The sequence below is a fragment of the Branchiostoma belcheri genome, unplaced genomic scaffold, assembly GCF_001625305.1.
Source record: "Branchiostoma belcheri isolate BF01 breed outbred unplaced genomic scaffold, Haploidv18h27 scaffold83, whole genome shotgun sequence".
NCBI lineage: Eukaryota > Metazoa > Chordata > Leptocardii > Amphioxiformes > Branchiostomatidae > Branchiostoma > Branchiostoma belcheri.
Genome location: NW_017804498.1, coordinates 118,948 through 140,801, shown reverse-complemented (window position 1 = coordinate 140,801; position 21,854 = coordinate 118,948). Strand labels below are relative to the sequence as shown.

The 21,854-nt window shown below is 44.2% G+C and overlaps 3 protein-coding genes across 3 annotated transcripts in view; 1 reads left to right on the top strand and 2 right to left on the bottom strand.

Moving 5' to 3' along the window:
* LOC109486783 (transient receptor potential cation channel subfamily V member 5-like) overlaps positions 1-21,854 on the top strand; it is a 38,580-nt gene that overhangs the window by 2,538 nt on the left and 14,188 nt on the right. The window contains exons 4-5 of the mRNA XM_019790672.1: positions 763-947; positions 1,277-1,402. Of these exons, the coding sequence (XP_019646231.1) occupies positions 777-947; positions 1,277-1,402 (297 nt within the window). The 5' untranslated portion in view covers positions 763-776. The remainder of the gene's footprint in view (positions 1-762; positions 948-1,276; positions 1,403-21,854) is intronic.
* On the bottom strand, positions 1,869-6,486 carry LOC109486786 (flavin reductase (NADPH)-like). Its single transcript, XM_019790676.1, has 8 exons — positions 6,325-6,486; positions 5,098-5,190; positions 4,596-4,699; positions 4,383-4,464; positions 3,881-4,000; positions 3,308-3,475; positions 2,728-2,809; positions 1,869-2,598 (listed from the first exon to the last, which is right to left on the bottom strand). Exons 2-8 carry the CDS (start codon positions 5,132-5,134, stop codon positions 2,523-2,525), a joined length of 669 nt encoding a protein of 222 aa, XP_019646235.1. The 5' UTR covers positions 5,135-5,190; positions 6,325-6,486; the 3' UTR covers positions 1,869-2,522.
* On the bottom strand, positions 7,389-19,733 carry LOC109486785. The gene is made up of 8 exons (XM_019790674.1): positions 19,719-19,733; positions 19,371-19,597; positions 19,041-19,116; positions 13,178-13,301; positions 12,247-12,465; positions 11,614-11,797; positions 11,330-11,424; positions 7,389-8,785 (listed from the first exon to the last, which is right to left on the bottom strand). The coding sequence occupies exons 2-8, from the start codon at positions 19,442-19,444 to the stop codon at positions 7,911-7,913; spliced, it is 1,647 nt and encodes a 548-aa protein (XP_019646233.1). The 5' UTR covers positions 19,445-19,597; positions 19,719-19,733; the 3' UTR covers positions 7,389-7,910.

Sequence of the window (21,854 nt, the reverse complement as noted above, 5' to 3'; positions counted from 1 at the left end):
TTTCTTTTCCTGGAAGTTGATTGGTCAAAATCATGTCGGAGGTGATTCACCCCCATGAAACTCCTTCCTCTTCGCCCCCGCCGTTCTGCTTCGCCCCCGCCCCGTTCTGCTTCGCCCCCGCAAAAAATCTGCTTCGCCCCCGTCGTTCCTCTACGCCCCCGGCGCAATTCTGCTTTGCCCCCGTCCTTCTGCTTAGCCCCCAATGGCGGCACAGCCTTTATTGTTATTTTGCAGACGATTTTCGTGTCGACTGTGAGCTGTGCCGCCATTGGGGGCTAAGCAGAAGGACGGGGGCAAAGCAGAATTGCGCCGGGGGCGTAGAGGAACGACGGGGGCGAAGCAGATTTTTTGCGGGGCGAAGCAGAACGGGGCGGGGGCGAAGCAGAACGGCGGGGGCGAAGAGGAAGGAGTTTCATGGGGGTGTGATTGGTTTATCCAAATATGTGCAGGAAGCTTCTCTTCACGAGGCTTTTCATTGACGTAACAATAATTATCATACCAATGTCAGCGACCAGGTGTTGGCATGTTTAACAGCCATGCACTGTAATTCAACATGGTGGATGTGAAAAGTCTGTATAGAAAGGCCAACAAAAAGTCTTTAAAATATATAAAACGGTCCTACTCGATACCTGGAGAGTAACGTTACGAATTACGACAGTGGTAACAATCTGGTGGCAGCAACAGCAACTTGTGTTGTTTTGCTCGTGCCATACTTTTATTTCCTTCGCGTGCTAGCTAATATTCCCGTGCCCACACTCCCAGCTTCCCGGCACACTATGACAACAACGTGGACTGCACCTGGACCCTGCCTCCCCGTGAGGGGACGAACGGCGTCACGGTCACCTTCTCCGAGTTCAAGCTGGAGCACGTGGAGGAACACGAGCTGGGGCAGTACACGGGCTGCATCTACGACTTCGTGGAGATCTTCGACGGCCCAACTCGCCTCGGTTAGTGCACAGAAGGTCATTTTGGAACAGCACCAAATTAGCTGGGAGACAAAAAAAATCGCCATGCTTTTGATTTAGCCACATATTTACTGACCTTTGTCACGGGAAGTTTTCTTGCTGTTTTTACAAAAGAAAGAACTGCTCTGCATATAATGAACGGTTTAGAAATGGATCTAATTTTGCATGTCTACCTTGAATGTATACCGCTCTTCTATATTGAGCGTGTGTGTACACAAGTGTTTTATAGATGGCATTATGTCTACAGTTTGCAGGAGTACATTTTAAGCACTTATTTACCATCTTGATTTGTTTACTTTGATCAAACGTAGGTCGGTGGTGTGGTGAGAAGGCTCCAGATCCAGTCACCTCCGCGAACGGGCTTAAGATCCGTTTCAAGACGGACGAGCACACAGTGGATTCCGGATTCAAGTTCTCCTACCAGTACAGTTAAGCAGGTAATGACAGGTACGTGTTTTTGCTACAATATCATGGGCAGTTTTGAAAGACTGAAGAGCGGTTACTCCGGCTATATAGATACAGGTGCAACTAGAGTTCCACGATCTCATACCTTCGCCAAGTTTGGTTTGCAGTACCATACCAAGCCGCCAGGCGGCCCAAAATCTAATCAACAGGCAGTGCCTTTGGTCACCTAGGAATCTTTAAGGTATCTTCAAGGTATCACTTTGAGGTCTCATCAAGACCTACCCACCTACCAAATATCAAGACAATCCATGTAAGCCTTTTTGAGTTATCCTGACAGACAGACAGACAGACACACGCGCACACACCACACACACGAACGCCTGCGAAAACATAACCTTCTTGGCGAAAGTAATGATCGACTAAGAGACAAATTTGTCAGCATTATCTGACATGTTGAAGTTGTCATGTTTGGTTATGGGTTTTATTTTCTGTTGCAGAGACAAACCTTCCAAGGTGAATCCATCTTTGCCCATGGCTAGTTTGGCTAATCGTTGATCCTGCCCAATGGAGGTTATGAGATATTAAATGATGGAATATAGAACACTAAATATGTATGTGCCCTTGTTTATGCCTTTTATTGTTATTTCATCAGATATATACTGGCAAATTGAAAAATGGCTTTGAAACTAAGCCTTTCCTTACAGCAAACGCAATCAAATGTCAATATTCAATACAGAAGTATCACATTTTTAAGTTCGATTTCTCTATATGATCGTTGTGCACAATAATTCAGTATTCAATGAAGAAGTAAAACGTTTCATAATTCCTCTTATTTACCATGGTGCTTCCGAATTTAAAACAAGCAAATGCTTTACCCTGTGACCAAGTTGAGCGTTAGAATTTAGTCATCTGATAACGTCTGAGGAGAACATGGCTTTCGTTTGATGACAACAACCATAGTCGGCTGGCGCAGGCGACGTTTTAAGACTTGTAGGCAACCTCGCCGACAAAGAGCACACTGTCAGGTTACCTTGCTCAAGACTAACTCCCAACCATTGTCTGGGTTGGCTATGCGTGGCACTTACTTCCTTACTTTGACTTAAACTTACTAGTAGACTATTTGTGACAGGGGCTTAAAATTCGACGTCTCCGCTACTTCTTGGGAACGGCAATGACAGCCACGCATTTCTTCACCCATTCCTCTGACGACATTGTTGACAGCATGAACCTAGAGAGGTAGAATCAGTGAGGATTTTAATATATCTGTGGTACCAAGCTTACATACTACTAGATATTACGTAAAAGATCTTCAACAGGATAGAGGGAATGAGAATTGAGAGCTTGACAAAGAACTGACCTGGCCACATCCGCCCGGCACATGCCTCGCACCCCCTCCCTGTCGTGTACCTGCTCACCTTCCTCAGTTCGGAACTCCATGTCTGAGGAAAACAAAGTATTGCAAATTGTTTCTACAATGGTAACTCAATATCATGGTTTTTGAAGGAAGACCCATTCCCCAGGGTCTGAATTAAAGCCCCTCCTCTCAAAAGTCCATGGAATCCCGTTGTTATCTCTAGATTAACGGTTTTCAAATTTTAAAGTTTTTTTCGTTGAAGAGATTCATCAGTCATCAGTCAGTTTTTTCCTCTCGATATTACATAAGTTGTTTTGTTGTTTTTCGTGACTCCCGGAGTGAAAGATTGAATGTGTCCATCTGCATTTTCCAACTGTAGTTTTCGAAGAAATGTTTTCTTCCAACACTGTTATTGAATAACCCAAAACAAACAAACAAACAAACAAACCAATCAACCACAAACACACGGGTTGGTGCAAGCGAGCAAATGCATATGGATACGTAACGACACTTAAAGTTTTTATCAGTACTGTTTACTTCACACATGTACAATACAGATTTGGCAGGAAAAACTGAAACATACCAGTCACCGGTCCTGATAAAAGATGAGGCGCCTTAACAGCGGTGAAGTCGATGTCAGTGCACCCCTGAAGGTACTGCTCCATTTCCGCCACATTTTTGAAGATCCGTCCTGTCACTAAAGGCTTGAAAACCCAGCGCAGTATGAAAGGTGGTGGATCTGACGGGTCATCTGAAACGACGAAAACAACAGCGGAAATTTCAGACTTCAGGGAAGCATGCTATCTTCGGCTTCCTGAATTCCCCCATGTCGACCACTAATTAATGCTAGCTCCCGACCAGATTCTTAGAGCTTCAGTTCCCATTTCCTGAGTCTGACCTTTTGAAATCCAAGACAACATTGTTCAGATATGATTGCACGGCTTTGGTTTTGTAACTTGATTATTGCTTCTCCTAAAAATCATAAAACAACTCACCTGTCAAAATCCAGCCTATACTGCAACTAACGATGACGTGTATTCTAAAAGATGTGACCACAATGTGACATGCCGACAGGTTCTGTTATAGAATGAGGGAAGGTATTTGCAGCATTTTATGAAAACATCAATTGCTGGCAAAAACAAGAAGGAACATGTACCAGTGAGGTACCAGGACGACACACAGACCAGCCGCTTGATGTTGTTCTTTCTCATGGCAGCAACAATGACCTTCATGGAATCTGTGTAAAAGGTGACTGTTGACCAAGGTGCGCTCCTACCTATGGCAGAAAGAAACAGTTACCGTGTTGTAATAAACACCAGTGCTATTTAGTTAACTGTCTATTAACGCGTTCTACTGCCCATCTATATCCTTACTCTTCCCCACACCCCACTCGTAGACCTCCCTACTCTTCCCCACACCCCACTTGTAGACCTCCCTACTCTTCCCCACACCCCACTGGTAGACCTCCCTTCTCTTCCCCACACCCCACTCGTAGACCTCCCTACTCTTCCCCACACCCCACACGCAAATACCCTTAATTTTGATTAGCCTCGATATCTCGTTCAATTTGCCCTCAACGACTAAAAAGTCTTAAATCATTCCTTAGTAAACTTGACTATGATTCTATTGTTTTTCGAAGGTATTTATTTTCTACATACTTCCCAGACAGGACAGGACGATGTCCTTGTCCTGTAGATGTGGTTCTATGGACCCGGGAGAGGAGAAGTCGATCTTTTCCATCTGTGGAAGATGAACAGAAAAAAGAGTCCGTGAAACCAGGCACCAATACGGCATTAAATCCAAATCACGAGCACCTCTAAGATGTAAAGATTTTCCAAACAGTAGAATGATACGCCATGCTCAAAGCCAACCTGAAGGTCCTTATCGGGGACCAGATCTTTCATCTTGTCTGGGTTTCTGACCAGTGCGGTGACGTCATGGCCGAGGGCTAGCGCCTGCTTCACAACCTCCACACCTACAGAACAACATGGTCATTATTACAACTGACAGTCTGGAGGACGGACGAAGTATTTTTTTTTTCTTTTTCTTACCCCCGTGTACGAGGCTAGCCGGGTGCCAAATGCGTAGACGTAAACAGAAAAAATCACTCACGCATACACACCACTCACACACCACACACACACACACACACACACACACACGCACACGCACACGCACACGCACACGCACGCGCACGCACACGCACACGCACACGCACACGCACACACACGCGCACGCACACGCACGCACAAAAATATAGCTATTTCACTGAGGAAATGAATCTCAAAATCACACCACCAACCAAGTTTGAGACTAGTCAAATCCGCAGTCTGCAGAACGTACATATTACCCATACCTACAACTTTAACATACCTGTAGGACCAGTGGCCCCAAACACTGCCAACTTCATTGTGCTTGTTGTTAGAGGAGGCTGTTCAAACGTCGTATAGGGAATCGCCACTTATTCTAGGAGACATATAGAACAAAGCAAAGCAAAGGAAAATAAATCTATTATGCAAGGCACGAAACGTGGTTCTAGCTGAATACCAACAATTGAATAATTAGTAACAAAGTCCTGACATGCTTTAGTAGTTTTACGCAGGTACTCAAAGCTATGTCTGGCTTACAGGGCTATCACATCTTTGCTTCTTTTCTTCTTCTCAGATTCACATTTGAACTGTTGCCCCGACCAGCGTGCCCTGATGGCCTTATCTCAGAGCGATTAGGCCGCCTCCATCAGAACGGCAGTAAAAAAGTCTATTTATTTTCAGGATTTCCAAACTGGGTCACAAAGAATTCACAAAGCCCATTGTACTTTGCCCCCGTGACACTTAGAACAGAGTGGCCTAGAAAAAGGGATACCCATCTTTTAAGGGTCAACTCTGCGAACAATGACTGGCGGGTATCATTGGAATTAATGGAACAAACACTATCTTGAGTTTTACTTGATGGAAGTCTCACTATTATGGTATAGTGATGCGCTTGAAGCGTTGGTAATTGGTAACTATTTAAAGTTGGGTATCCTTTTTTAGGTCACTATGTAGTACAAACTGATAAGATTGTGTAAGGATTTTCAAGATAGTTGCCACGCAGGGTCCAAATTATAGGCGCAACCGTGCTGACCAGTTACACAACTATGAAGAATACTAAACAATGCGTTTACGGTCTAGGCCAATTTTCTTACGTTTTTCTGTGTTGCCCTTTCAATCATACTCTTACATCTTGTGCCATATTCCAATCATGAAATCAAAATTGCAAGGGTCACACAAATCCAACTCCGCTCGCTGTACGGTGGCTCAGCGATTGCAATCTAGCTGGGGCCTTGATACCAATAAAATCACTTTGATTTTGATTTTGATTCATCACAATGGTTCCGTGCATTTACCGCTTTTTTCACGTCTTCAATGTGGTGAGCTTTTTTTTCTTTCGACTGGATGGCTCCTTGCGTAAGATCGCACGTGCACGCGACTTGAAAAAAAAAGTTGCAAAACTATAGCTGAAAAGAGACAAAAGCGGTGAACAAACAAACCTTATCCGTACATCTTCCTAGGCATTAACAAAGGAAGAATGGTCGTGACAAGGTATTAATGACACTCTCACCTGGCAATTTGTAAACTGTTAGAGAAGCAGACCGCACTGCCAACGATCCGCAACGACGATCTTCACTATATAGTTTCCTGTATCACGTGTGGGTTTTCTGGGTCACAGTTCTGTCACAGGCTTACGAACTCACATTTCTGGACATGCGCAGGCAAAGTCCAAGCGGTGTCTCCTCTATGACCCTTGTATTGTGTGACCTCATGTTTTGACCTCAAACAAAAGGTCTGCGCGACGGGACCCACTTAGATTATGTAATCAGGTGAGTCCAGTCACATAGGATTGTTCGTTTTTGTTTGTTTCGCATAACCGATTGGTAAAACACCTTTTAGGTGTAACACATCAGTTTTGTACATGTAATTACAAGCTGGAGTAAGACCGGACTGTAAGGTTTGAATCACTCACACCGGGAAGGGCCCCTGCTCTTTTCGATATCGATAAGTGCAGTGGGTTCTTTCACGTGCGTGGGGTGTGGCTGTCCCAAACATGGGACCTCCATTTAACGTCCTATCCGAGGGACGTCCCTAACCGAAGTTAGGTACTCATTTTCACCTGAGTGGTGTAAAGTGCCTTTCCCAAGGGCAAAAGACATGGGTAGGATTCGAACTCGGGACCTCTTGGTCCTGAGACGAACACGCTACCATTTACGCTACACGTCATTAGAACTAGTACTAGGAATTTTCTAATTATTACAAGTTTATCGCACTGTTGTTTGTAACGTCGTTCATCGTTATAATCACTTTGCTATGTTCATTACTGTTATCATGGTTCAAATCTTCAAATGTAAATGTTTTTTTAAAATGTTGCCCAGGATTACCTAAAATATATAACCTCAGTACACTCACTACGGGTCTGTCTATGACGCTTTTTCCCGACTAAAAACTGTCCCTCGAAATTCCAAGACCACAGCATGTCCAGAACAGAAACGGGCGTCAAACTGCAGTATCAGAAGCTGTCGATAGGAGGCTCAATAAATACCACCACGAATGGTCGTGGTGGTATTTATAGTAAATAGGTTAAAACATGTGGAACCTATACACACACACACACAAAAGGAATACAAGCGCTTCATTATTCACGGATGAAAAAAAATATATTTCCCTTTATGAGGATTCGGTCGGGCTGTACGAAACTAGCTCTATGTTCTTCTCTGTGTAAAAGGCGCATTACTGCAACAAAGAACCTACTTCCACCAAAAGGTGGCATACAAGCGTTATCGCAGTTTCCGTTGTAGTACTACAACTTTACAGACAGCTCTAGTCATCACCATTTTATACATTACACTGCACTAAACGAGAACTACAGTACCTTGCCACATACCGTCATACAGCAGGACTTTGGCAGCAATTGACACGGATCAAGTTATGATGGCCTTGTGGCAAAATCTGGTGATACACACACGCACAAACACATAATTCATTAATATTAGTGTGCCATACAATTGTCTTTTGAAAACGTTCCGTGAAAACGTAAAAATGCAACATAAAAACGCAAATATTTGCAGCTCAGCCACTCTCTCATTGGTCGAACCGCTAATGCATTGCAATGCTATCATTGGTTGAACTGTTAATTGTGATGGACAGTCAGAATCACACGGACGAGTGCGCTTCTACTGGCAGCTTGCTTGCTTCCGACGCAGCCTGTCCATCTTGGAGCTCCATGGCCTCTTCTGGCCCACACTTCTCCCTGTGTGGCTCTATCTGATCGGGGTGGAACGTCCCGTCACATTCCGAGCACTTCTTGGGTCCGTGCGGGCCCAGGTTTTCCCAGATGTCCTTGAACCCCATGATCACCAGCATGACGTTCTTAATCAGGAACACGGAGACGTCCTGGTTGTAGATATTCCAGAGGAGTATCCTGATGACCAGGAAGGGAATGTTCACTAATAACATGAACAGGAGGGAATACAGCACTCCGAAGTTCACCGAGGCAACTTCCCCGTCCGACCTGCTCTTCCTCAGTTCGAACAAGGCGACCGTGGGGAGGAAGAAGACGATACACGCGAAGGACAGGATGGCATTCTCCAAGTCAAAGGTTAAGATGACCCGAGATTCCTCCACAAACAGAATATCCAGTAACTCTAGGGAGTCCAGAATGTCGAAGGTTACCCCCAGGCTGAGTCTGTCTACGTAGTTCTTCCTGTTGGTGTGCGGTTTGGCGTCGTGATGACCGTACAGGAGCAGGAGGAACAGGGGCGCGGACAGCGCTAGAGTCGTCTTGAGCGCGTTCGGGCCGAACCAGTCGTGGTCGGTGAGTTTGGCGGCGATCTCCCATTTGAAGATGATGGCGACCCTGGGCACGTAGAGACAGGCGTACACGAACCACGAGATGAAGGCGAAGGGAAGCTCGTCATCACCCGTCCGACCAGCGCCTGCCGACATCCACCTCCGTCTGAAGTATCGGTACGACGTGATGAGGGCGTACAGCCACAGACTGACCACCACGATGTCCGCAGCGATCCAGCCTAACCAGTTCAAGTTCAGGTAGAAGGCCAGACAGTAGTCGAGCAGGGCGCCTTGGCACACAAGAACCAACACGCACAGCACGCGGGCGGGAATGTTGCCGAAACGGGCACAGATGAGATTTGTTACCTTCCCCATCGTCAAAAACAGCAATCAGGTCACTGCTAAAACCAAATTCACCCCAAAGCCTCAAAATTTTACCAAATCAAACCGACAAATTTATGTTCTTTGTGTCCCCGGCAAAACATACGCACAACCCGGAAGTGGTTGATCTTCTGACCTTTTTTCCCGCCAGTGGTCTCGCACCTAGGTTTAGTCTCGCGCCAAGGTTTACCTTTGTGAAATCACAAGTCTCCATTCTCTTTGTAGTTTTCAGTACTGTAACAGCAGGGTGCGAGCGCCGCTTAAAAATAATAATAATAATAATGAATGGTTTTGAATAAAGCATGTGGCATGGGTACAATGACTGACTAATATAATAGCATACCGTTTCAGAGCGAATTCATGGCCGAGAAACTGCCTCAAGAGAAATGAAAACAAAACACGCTTTCGAACTCTCCAGTAAAACAGCCTGTTCGTCGGTATGGGTCGGCAGAAATTAGAGAGCATGCGCATGCAGCAGAAGTTGTCCGACTACGTTTCTAGCAGGCCATTCCACTGTTAACACTGTTAAGCCAGTAGGGGAAGACTGTGTAACACAGGCTTTCAATACCGCTACAGAAGATCACTAAGTAGATTCGACAAGAAAAAAATAATAAAAACGAAAAAAAAAAAACTCTGATTACTATTTCCTTTTTTTTCTTTCAAAGTTTAAGATGCCGAAAATCGATGCGCATGCTGTTGTCATCATACAATCAACTCAGTGTGCCGTTACTACGTGAAATTACAAAATATATCTACAAGTAGCAGCCGGTGCAATATCATATTTCGTATACACTTAGTAATTTAAATCACTTCATACAGTAAACACGAGAAGACCGTTTCCTACGTGATTTAATCAATCTAAACAAAGTATCGATATCTTAATACATGTACATGTTAGATAAGTACATGTATCTAAATATGTGAGTATTCATAATATTACACCTAACGTTCTATTATCGTAAGCTGTATGTGTAATGTTGCTTACTTCAAAAAGTGAACAAAAAAGACATAAACAAATAAAGAAATGTGACGGTGCAATAAAATTGGTTACAAAAACTTAAAACAAAACCGTTATTAAATCTAATTCGTTCCATAAAAGATCGCCCACTTGTGAAGAGTTACGTTTCAGAATAATGAGCGTGCACTTTTGTGGCTTGTTGCTAGATGGCGTCTGACTACAGTACTGTATAATATTCTTCAACGGTGTATGCCTATCTCAGCTCTTGACATACTACCATACTAGTAGTTACTGCACAACGGTTTGTCTTGTGGTGCTCTGAAACCACAGAAATCCTACATCTTCTCTTCACAACAACACGCAGAAAATACAACTTAGAATAGTAAACATATCAATTTCATAATTTATCTCTATTTTATAATTTAGATCATGTCTAATTCTTTCATGCAGGTACTTTACTCAGTCCGTTGTTAATTACACATGTACAAGCATTAATGTTCACATATATCTTAGCTCTAAATCACTTTGAATCTCATCTGTTTATTAATTTTTATTTCCTGGTACGGAAGTATTGTTTGGGATGGGTTTGTCTGTGTGTTTGTGTGCATGTTTATCCGATGTAAAAGGTTAACAGCACATGGATGGGGGGCTTTTGACAGGCAGAATGACAGGATGCCAAAAGGTAAAACAAAGGGAAATGAGGGTAAACTTCAGGGTCCCAGAATATTGCCGGTAGCCAGGAGTTAGGGGTTGACCTATGGGGGAATTCAGGAACCCAAGTATTGCATGCGCGACCCTGCACAGTTTCTGTCCTAGTCCCGATTGAAGTACGTCATACAATCTCCTCGGTTGTTCCAACACGTTCGCGAAAACCCAACACACTTTCATGAAGTCTGAAATCTCCGATTGTTTTGTCCATATGATGATTTCACGTGGAGATCTGTAGTGCTTGACTCCGTAGGTAGGATCCGAACGTAGGCTTGTCATGGTAGCAGACCGGGAGAGACCGGCTGGTTGCACCGTACGTATTGCCAAATTCATACCGTCTTCCTGTAAGGAAACAAAACATGGAAATTGTGACTCGTTTGTTTTGTGGACAACGCAAGTATCATTCAGGATTTAAACATCAGTCCAAGAAACAGGCAGTGTGGTCTATCACTGTGATATTTGTCACATACATCACAGGACGCAGCTATTACTGTTTTTTCCGCGACGAAAATAGTTGCCTATTCTGTAGTACCTATTCTATCTGTTTCTTCACGCGTTCATCGAGAGAAATCCGTCCATCGTAGGTGCATCGTACGCTGTGTGTGACCGGGGCTTTAACTATAAATAGTAAATACTATCAAACAATAAACAACAACAACAACATTAAATGTTATCCTATAGCTACACTAACGGTTTATGTGTTGCTTTATTAATGTGAGGAGTGCATATAACTCACGAGGGATGTATCCCGTGTATTTGGGCACCATTCCCTCCGGTCGGTACAGACGTCTGTCCACCAAACCTTTATCGTCATCATCCGGAGACTCGGTTCTGTAAATATATAAATATTGATTTATCGGAAAACACAAAATTTTTGTAAAGATCTAGATCTACATTTCCAGAAGAGTTACAATTGTCAGTTAGTAGTAATATCCTCTCTAGTAGTGGCTAGGATGAATAGGTTAGCAATCAATAGAGAGAAAAAGTCCTTGCAATTTCTGAAGCCGTGTTCTGCAGTACCTTTCTAAAGTGACAGGTGTCTCCCGTAGTGACGAATGCCTGTCCATGTGGTCTTGCTGCTCGCAGAATCCCTTCTTGGCCACCACAGCGTACCTCCTGCCCAGACCGACCTCCGTGATCTTCTTCCGGGGCACATATCCGGTCCAGCCCGGCATGGGGGCTTCTAGAAATGATCTTTTGTCTTCTGCAAACAGAGATGCCCAAGTATATTTTACTAGATTCTATTTTGCTTGCATACATTAAAAACCACCGATTCATTCGGAACAGAAGAACAAGATTTAAACATTTATCAGATATGTCATTAGATTGTCAACTTCGTACAATATATATCCTCTTTGTTGATTTCATTACAAGAAGTTTCAATTGCCACACTTAATGATTGTAACAATGACGATAACATGATGTTTATCTGATGTTTAGTACAGTATTCGCCTTTCTGTTATACTACATGAACACACAGCACACATATCACAACAAAAGTCAATTGTGGTGAAGTAGAGCAGACACAGCACAGAATCGTCAATAGGTGCTTCTCCTTTCTTAAAAAGCCAACACAGCACGTAGTAGCATTTCATCGAATATATATTACGGGTTTCGATAGTCCAATTCAGCAGATATTACTATGAAATTTACCCAACAACGTGGTTTTTCTTGGCATGAAGCAGTCCATCTTTTCCAGGGTTTCCTCTGGGCTCGACGTGGGTGTCAGCCTCGGTGCCTGTGCAACGGTGGCCCGCAGCGCCCTGTCGGCTCGTACGGCGCCTTTCGTGTCCCCAAAAAACTCGTCTATACTGACGGCGGTGTCGCGGCCGTACGTGCCGGCATCTTTGTACCTTTTACGTGGGATGTAGCCTGGAATAAACGGAGAAAATCTTGCTTCAGGTACATGCACTAGCCCGGAATTAAGACTCTTGTCAGGGCCAGTGGGTAAGCTAGCCTGGTATCCAGTCTGATTCGTGGTCGGGGCCGCAAGAGCTCTGGCCCGCCCGCCTCACATAAGCGTCCCGGTGTGTATTTCACGAGAGATTAATATGGGGGAAACCAAATCCCCGAGCATACTGTCTCTAATTAGCGTAACACTCCTACCGGGACGGTCTGTTGCACTGGGCGGGGGAAGGTCTTAGAGGCCCCGAAGACACAACCTGCCTAAACACCTCAATACCCCCAATCACGATCAGACTGGATACCAGGCTATGGGTAAGCTGGCATGACATGACAACAAGACTAGTTTTGTCGAAAATGATTGCTGAAACCTTTTGAAACATGGCTAATGCCTAATGAGACGGCCGTAATCGGTAATATGATTCAGCACCAAGGACAGACCCAATGTCTAAGTTTACTCCAACATTGACTGAATTATGAAAAATGAAACATAGTCTCAAACAAACAACGTGGGCTGGGATAGACTAATTTGGCATAAAAGTTTGGCCAACAAAATTTCCTGTGCAGTTAGTGAAAATGTTACCCTTACCAGTCCCCTAGCTGGCTAAATATTAGCCAATATTTTTGCCGAATCTTACTACCCTTAGGAATGCCTGGTGGAGGCTAGCTGAACCTGTCCTACCTGTATACCCCGGCACCATGCCTTCCGTCAGTCGCCTGGTCCCGTCAAACTTGGGCAGGTGAACCAGTCTGGGCCCTCCCGCCTGCCCAGGGTCGGAGATGGTGGGAGGATTGTGTTTCACGCCCTGCGGGGAGACGGAAACAAAGGGTGATTCTATGTGAAGTAATGGCGATAATCCTTTAACAACACTTCCCTTTTTCTGTTTCACCCGTGTCCTTTTCTGCTTCGAAAGTTCTTTGTAGATTTGATAACCACGTTTGGCTTCATGATTAACAGCTTACGTTCTACTCTTTCTTTTATGCCCTTTTTTGTGTCTCCATGTTGGTGGTCCAATTATCGTTCATTTCCCATCATGTGTAGGCTACTGCATTTCCGTTTTTCACATCTTCACATTACTCTATCTTGTACCGTTTTTTCATGTAATATTTTAATAAAAACCCGAACTATTAGCAGAGATAAGATAGCTACCATTAGGCTCCATCTGTCGTGGACAGATAACATCACCAGACCAAAGAACTCAATGAAGTCATGTTATAATTTATCGAATGTACTTTGGAAACGCACATTGAGCTCGAGATAACGTTTAAACCTCGGACATCACTGGTGAATGTTGTAGCGCCACTGTTTATTGAATTCATCTCGTTTCTAATAACATTCTAGCAACGTGGTTCCTATCATAAATTTCGCTAGACACTAGTGGTGAATAACTCTTCTGTATCCCCAGATACATCGATGGAACGCAAACACTCGGCAACTGTGCTTTAACACTGAGTTAGTCTCCACCAGACTCCTTTGTATTTGCAGGCTGAATAAATAGTAGAAATCGGCCTAATTAAAACGGGAATACCATCGCACGTGCAGGCAAATGGACCCTCTCTGGCCGGCCAACTTTTCTGGCCAATGATATCACCTTTTAGGCCGGTTTCTACTATTTATTCAGCCTGCAAAGGAGTCTGGTGGGGACTAACACTGAGTAAGGAAAGGTAATTGGCAGCATTGTTAGTAGTAACACGCAGTTCCTCAGTTCTTACACCATGGATCTTCGATGATTTACGTCTCCAAATCATAGGCCCCTATCTCATGCTCCGGCCTCCCAAAGTTTACTGAGTAAAATTTACGCTGCCACACTGTGTACAATACTGTCAACACTTATTACTTCTGGGTGCTTAATTTGACATAGGTTGGGAGGACATGTTTGTCTAACCACTTTATCGTTCCATTTTCTCCAACCTTCCCGATCCTTTGCTCACAGCGGGTTCGTTTATTTTTCTCCTTTGTCGGAACAGCACGTCGGTCCGATGTATTTACACGGGGCCACGGTAGTGAGCACGATTTGACAAGTTATATTTGTCGCCCACATTTATCAGTCTGCCTATGGCTGCGTTCTGCCAGCGAAACGCACCTGTACCAATGTGCAGTGCCGTTGTTCGTGTCACACCGTACCCTGGCGGTAGTCTTCAATGATCCACATCAAAACTCAACAACGAAGAAGCTTTGTCTTGGAAGATAAACAGTGTACCACAAACACAGACATGTATGTGCTTACCCTGTATACTACACGAGAACATCAGGTATAATTAACCAAAAAATAAGATATGATAAGTTTATTTGTGACGTTTTGCCAGGACTTTCTCCTATGGGCTGCGAGTTCACTTTATGATCTGGCAATTTCACAGGGTTATCTCTGTGATCTACAAATTACCTGTGTGCGTCTAGTTTTCTAGGTCGAACACGAAAATGTAGGGTTGCCCCGCAGATAACAGGTGGGATGTAGCCTGGTGCCCAAAGATGGCATTACCAGCGGGTCACGGCGAAGCGTTTTGTTAGGTTTGACTCGTTGACTTTTGCCGGGAGGATAAAAACCACCAAGATTCCGAAGTGAACACCTGGTTTACTACGAACACCTCTGACGCTAGCTCGACTTTATCAGTACGAAAAATCAGCCTCTGACTGATATTACAGCGACCTGAAAACAGCGACAAGCGACGATTATTAAATTGCGACAAGGCTAAAACTGTTTGTATTACCGACTCTGTATGACTCAAAGGTTATTCAACTTGTGTAATTGGTTGGCGTTTTTGTCAGGGGAAACCGGAGATGTTACGGAAATGTAGCGCAGCTGCACAATCTTTGGTCTGACCGCTCTCACCCAATCTGGTCGTGACGTGGTTTCCTCCCTGGATAACATGCCGACACAGGTCTCCCAGCTCCCGGGACAACATACACGGTCACTAGGCAGCGTTTTGTTACATGGCCTGGTGACATTCAAGTCCTGGGCAGGCGTACCATTTTGATGTCGTAGAATGTTCTATCAGGTTGTGACAGAACCAATCGTCCACAAGGATCTTAGGCAGTCTTTTCTGATACAAGATTGTTTAATTTTTCAGGACACATGCACGACTATATCCCAAGAATGCCCCAAGTCAGTTTGCGAACGTACGACAAAAGTACGACAACATCACGATGTTTTCTCAGTCCAAGTCATAGCCTATGTTTCTCAAAGAAGAAGTATCTTCTCGGTTAGAATTGCCGTTACAAACACAAGTGCTGGTGTGCGCTTTTATGAATAAGAAAAATAACTGTTTTCCCTCCTAAAGTACAATTAGATGCTACAACATTACCAAGAAAGTCTGAGTTAGTCATGAGTAAAGTAGTTTGAATGTTGTTTCGACGAGTAGAGCAGCACTTCGATGCGTGTTCCCATGTCATGGGAACAGATCTGATGAGAAGAACTGGCGATGAACCCAGAAGTTTCGGCAGAGGTCGGCTGTGACACCGCGTCGGTCGCCTTGGAGGCAGGACTTTGTTTACGTTCGGTTCAACTCAAGCAGAGTGTCCTCACAAAAATCAGCCTGTTCCACGACGCTGTGTACATCACAGTGAGATTTACCGTGTGTGTGCACAGATGAGTTTCCATTTCTTGCCACGAAGTCTCCAAATAGCACTTCGCCACAGAAAGCCGGTGAAATAAATATATAATAAGTATATGATTTGTACTAGTGTATATGTAGGATCTGTAATGTTATATCACCTTGTAAATATACCCTTAACATTTAAACCTGAATGTACTGGACTAGACTTGATTGGTGTATAGAAAGAAACATATCATTCTTTTATTTTAAGTTGGTCTGATTTTTGCACCCTATACGTAGTTTCTAATATCTATTTCAACTGCTTTAAATAATGTAATGATCATATGCCTAAGTGTGTATCCCACCAGTAGTCGTCTATAGTTTGTTCCGTTTTGTAAGACACACTGTCAACTCTTCGTAGGTATGTGTTAACATGTCTTATCTCCTCTGAGCATACATCATTAGACTTGTTTGATTTCCGTTTTGCCCTGCCTGAAAACTAAGGAAAACAATCTGAATCTGATAGTCTATAACTACAATATCATCTACCAAACCTACGCGGTAACGATCGGACCTGAGTCCCGGGCCGTGTCTATATCCTACTTACCTAACAGTACAGAACGGTGTGGTTAAATGTGGGGGATAAAAACAACACCGTCCTTTTGGAAAGTGTTTTCGGACCGCGGCTGGTTTGTTTATGGTCAAACAGCGTCACAAGAGGCACAAGAGATAACAGGTGGACAGAATAGTCTGGCATTTGAGAGTTCCATTTTATGTCCTGAAGTTAAACCTTAATTCTTCGTACTTGTAATTAGATGCACTGCATGCATTGACATCGGCCCTACATTTGAAAAGACAGCAACATCCCCTGTGTTGGAAACGTGTTAGGTCGAGTAGACTGAATTCGACTTTGTCATAGTCAAGACTTATAGACCGTGCCTGTTGTCTGACTTGGTGGTACTGCACCACAAGTTCGCAAGTAAGGGTCTAGTCACAAACGTCGTACGATCGTCGTACGATGACTGTCTCATTCTTTAAACAGTCATGCACATGTCCTGCAAAATTCAGCTGCCGTGTGACGGGAATCTAAAGGCTGTCTTACATCCTTGTTAGACGCTGGCTCTGTCACAGCCTCCTTGAGAATTCTACGGCATCACAATCGTACGACGGCCCACGACGCTTTGTCGACAGCGGCGCCGTAAGAAAAATATTCAGTTTCCTGACTTGTACGTTTCTTCTACTTGATTGCATGCACACTGTCACAGCAGAAACTATCGTTGAAAGCTAAGATCGACGTACAGCACCATGCGTACAGAGAGAAAAAGACGTCTTCACCACTGAATACGTATGTTTACATGGGGAATCAAAATGGACAATATTGCTATGACAACCACTTTTTCTCAAAACCGTAAGCAAGTACTATCAATTTTTGTAGTACCGATACTCGGTCCAATATGAACCAGTATGTACTGCGACAACAATTCAATCTTTGGGCGCTGTTGCCTGGAAAATATCAAAGTCAAATCAAAAAGCTTTTACGGTTACAAAGTTTAAGTCCAAACAAGCCATAATAAATGACTGGCAACTGCGTTGTATTTGGAATGCGTCAACAACACAATGTAAACAGTTTTATCACTAATTAATGTGTCAACTTAGTACATTACTCACCAACAAACCTCTTGTAAATTTCATATTACATGTACTAAAGTATGGTGTTATGGTGGGTTCCTTACTGGTGAATACGCCCTTAAAACACATTACCGTCCTCCAGCGGAGAAAAGGTAAACAAGCCGGCCACTCCAGCGCCCACCATAGTGGGGTTGCCATGGGGTTGACATGGTCTTTTGTAGCCACAATGTATACACGAAATACGCTGACAGTTATACCGCGAAGTGTAAAATATTTCAACGGACAATGCCACCTTTTCAGAACAGGCATAATTGTTTTGGTAATAAATGTCGAAGTACTTGACAGACTGTTTTACTGAGTTTATTTTGGGGCCCTCTAGAAGTCTGCGAATGGGCAATGCCGGTAGTTCACTAGGGTTTCATTCAGACGCTCCGAGGCGGTCAAAACAGTAGCGCAACGTCCGTACACAGAATGAATGAAGTATTGATAGCGTGTCACACAGAAGAGCACTATCCTTGTGAAGTTTGGTGTACGTTGCTCCTTTTCACCGACAACGACTGCAATGAATGAATGAATCTGTGGTTTTGTTTTCTATCAGGTGCCGAACATAGCGACCGACCGCTGACTATCTTCGCCACCGCAAATGGATACGATACCGCACAAAATAATCGACTCAAGTGCGTGACTATCTTACAAGCGAACAAAGGTGTAATTTAATTAGGGAGTACGACACTTACATGTGCGTTCTGAGATAGCCTCTGAACACTTGGACCATTAATCGTCGAAGGTACGTGATGTTAACAAGGTCTATAAACATGGTCTTCAGTCATGTCAGTCAGTCCTTCACGATCAAGTAGACGGCTCGGACAAATAGTAGGAAAGTTTGAAACGTATTCTGGCAGCCTTAAGCCTGGTAAGCCTACTCAAGACATATCACTAAAATTGTTTTCTATGGTTCCAATTTGGTCCGTGACACAGCCGTAACCCCTAACATGCCCTAAGTACCACAGTCACAACCACTGGTCTCCAAAAACATGTGGAGGTTTTTCCTGTTTTTTTCTTTATCTTGTTGAAACACTCCACTAGGAGAAACTCAGAAGGCTGGGGACTTTTGTCCACTGCATATTGAGTATTGACATATAGACATAATATTGCGTGAGGGACACTAGACTTAAGAGATAAACCTTGCCGATATATGTCTGTCCCAGAATACATGGTGTCTTGTGGTGTCTAGACCCAAAGCTAACGACTAAAGACTGGCAAGCAACCATTTTACACCCCGCACAGCTGGGATCGATTTTTCCCGTTGCAGTGAAAGTATGTGTATGTATATGCAGCGCCAGACTACCACAGCTAATTGATTTGCCTTATCTAATTCTTACCTTCAGCATTTGCGCAGAGACGTTGCCGTAAGTCAGACCAATCAAGAACCTGTACTGCGGGCAGTAGCCGGTGTAGCTGGAAAATTCAGAAGGAAAACAAATTAACGTTAGGCAAGCAACAAGTAGATGAGGTAACGTTATTCACTGTGACCAGCAAATACTTGACTTTGTAGCGTCGATACCAAGTCGATTGGTCCACTCGACGTCCCACACGAGATGTTCATGTTTCCACTCAACGCCCGGCGAGAATTACATGGAGTACCGACCGGCTAATCCGACGTGTTTGCGGCGGGGCCACGATTAAGACAGGTGGCGTCTGGGCAAACTTACCCGGGAAGCTGCGTGCCTTCCTTCGGCTGAAGGAAACGTCTCCGCCGGTCGACTGCCTCCATCCCTGCCGGCATGTCCCCACGGGGAATACGTGCTTGTGTTCTTCTCGCTCGACTGGTCCCCGCGCGACTGTTTGTCCGTTGGCAAGGGACGCTACCCGTATCCAGGGCGGGAGGTTGCCACCCCCGGTTGTGTTGACTTGGAGCGACCCTCACGCCAACAGCCCACTGAAAACATCCCAACAATTTACCCACAATAATCCAGTCATTGTCCAAAGAAACAACTCATCCCGTGAACCATGCGTGATACCATATAAAAAAGAAACACAAAAGAAGACACAAACTTTACCAGGGATAGGATCCGTAAGTCCCCACCCCTACTTCAGCATTGTACGCGCCCTAGAAGGACTTGCCTAACCTAGAACTGACGTAACCATCCTTATCGACGCTTGTAAATGTTCAACCTTTCAATACATTGAAGCTTCAATCAAAATCCAATTTGCCACACAGTAAGCATACGACCTGTCCGAGATCCTTTTGAATGACTCGGTGTGACTCGACGCAAGTTTATCCCAAAACAAACCATTGTGACAATTACGATGCAATCAGACAGGTGATCTAGGCAAGAGAAGCTACTAGTGTGTTACTTCTTCATGGCTTCGTGCAGGGGAAGAAGCAGTTATTCAAGACTAGCAGATAAAACAAAGGTGTCAGACATTAAGATAGGCATTAAGATAGCTACAGAACCGGTTCGGAGTACAGTTAACTTGTCATCTTCAATGGGTGCCAGTCTATTTGTGGCAAGACCGCGTTCACCATATAAACCCTTGTAATGAGAACAGGCCCACTTACATAGCCGCTTCTGTGCACTAAGCACCGTAAAAAAAGCATGGCCCAGCAAAACGACGACATTTTAATGGCTTTCATTGTACTTCCATTGTAGTGGCATTTGTTCTGGAATCAAAGGATTTGCTCTGGTCGCGGACCGAGAAGGACGGTGATTGAGGGGAGAAATTGACAAAATGTCGATGCATGTTTTGCTTGACTATTAACGCGAAAATTTTAACCTTTTTACCAAGTATGTGATTTCCAACTTCCTTACAATTCTTCATTTACATGCGGGTACACTTTTACCCCAACAATCCCCCCACACGCCGGCAGAAACATACACATACACACGCACGCACGCACTCACGCACGCACACACGTATACAAATGTACATCCACCATACCTTGCCCGAGTAGAGAAAAATCGGGTAAGCACTAAAACTCTTGCATCCATAATAAACATATTGGTCGATGCCATAAACAAAATGCATGTAATCCATGAATAATCTAACTGCTTTGATGATGTAATAAACTCATAGAAGTTACTGTTTGAAGAACTGGTTTAGGAAGACAGTTAGGAAAGTACTAGTTATTGTGTCGCTAATGATAATGCCCAAAAGACAGAGCAAGCTGAGTCATCTAGGACGCGCATAGTTCCGTTTTGATACTGATGGAGTATCGGTTTACCATATAGTAGGTCAGCGCTGTTGTTTGTAAGGTTATGACAACACGGTCATAAAGGAAAACAGGTGTTTACCATTCTTCCCCAGGCTCTGCACACGCTAACGCCACCCAAATGCGCAGACGTTTGAATGTTCTTTTGACATGCGCCATGCACCGCAAGAAAAAAGAAAAACATTTTCATTTGCAAGGCTTTTAACTCATTAGTGTAAGGATTGACTTCATCACTCTGCCCGGCCAGTGTTCCGACGAACGCTGACACAGCAAGAAAATACTAGTAGGCCTCGCGACGGGTCTACCAGCTGTAAGCACCCTCTAAGAGGGAATTTTCGGCAGTAATACGGTCGGTGTACGTCCTCTCTTGAATAACTGCGCGATAGGGATAACGATCGGCCGATGTTTGCAGTTTACATAGAATCCGTTCAGTGTGATGCCGGACTCTTTGCCGATTTTGAAATTCGGCGTCCGTCTGACTATCAACAAATTCCACCGAAGGTCGTGGACAGTACATGACGGCAGCTTCACGTCCAGACCACCGCCTGAACACTGGGTACCGTGGCCTGACTGCGTTGCCCACCTCACTGTAACACCAGTTCATCCCTGGAAACGAATCCTACAAAGCTATTTAGTCCCCAATTCATCAAGACCTTAGACGGAGATTTCCGTTCAACGTAGGACCTCCTGGGTCTGATACACCGCCAAATCCGCGGATTGTTGCCGTGAGGACAGCATTGAAGTGTAGTTTTGTCCTGCCTCAAACGGCCACAGTGCCAGGGAGCGAACCATGCAGCAATTTTGGAACACCATCAGTGGTTTGTGTTTTAACCGAGGATCTAGCGCACGTACTGTGTCATGAAACTGTTTGTTCCTCTTATAAACACTTTAAGACCACAGCGACATTGACGAACAGAAGAAGGTGGATAAAAGTTTGTCATTTATCTCGGATTTTCGGGCATATTTTTAAGCTAAAGACTAC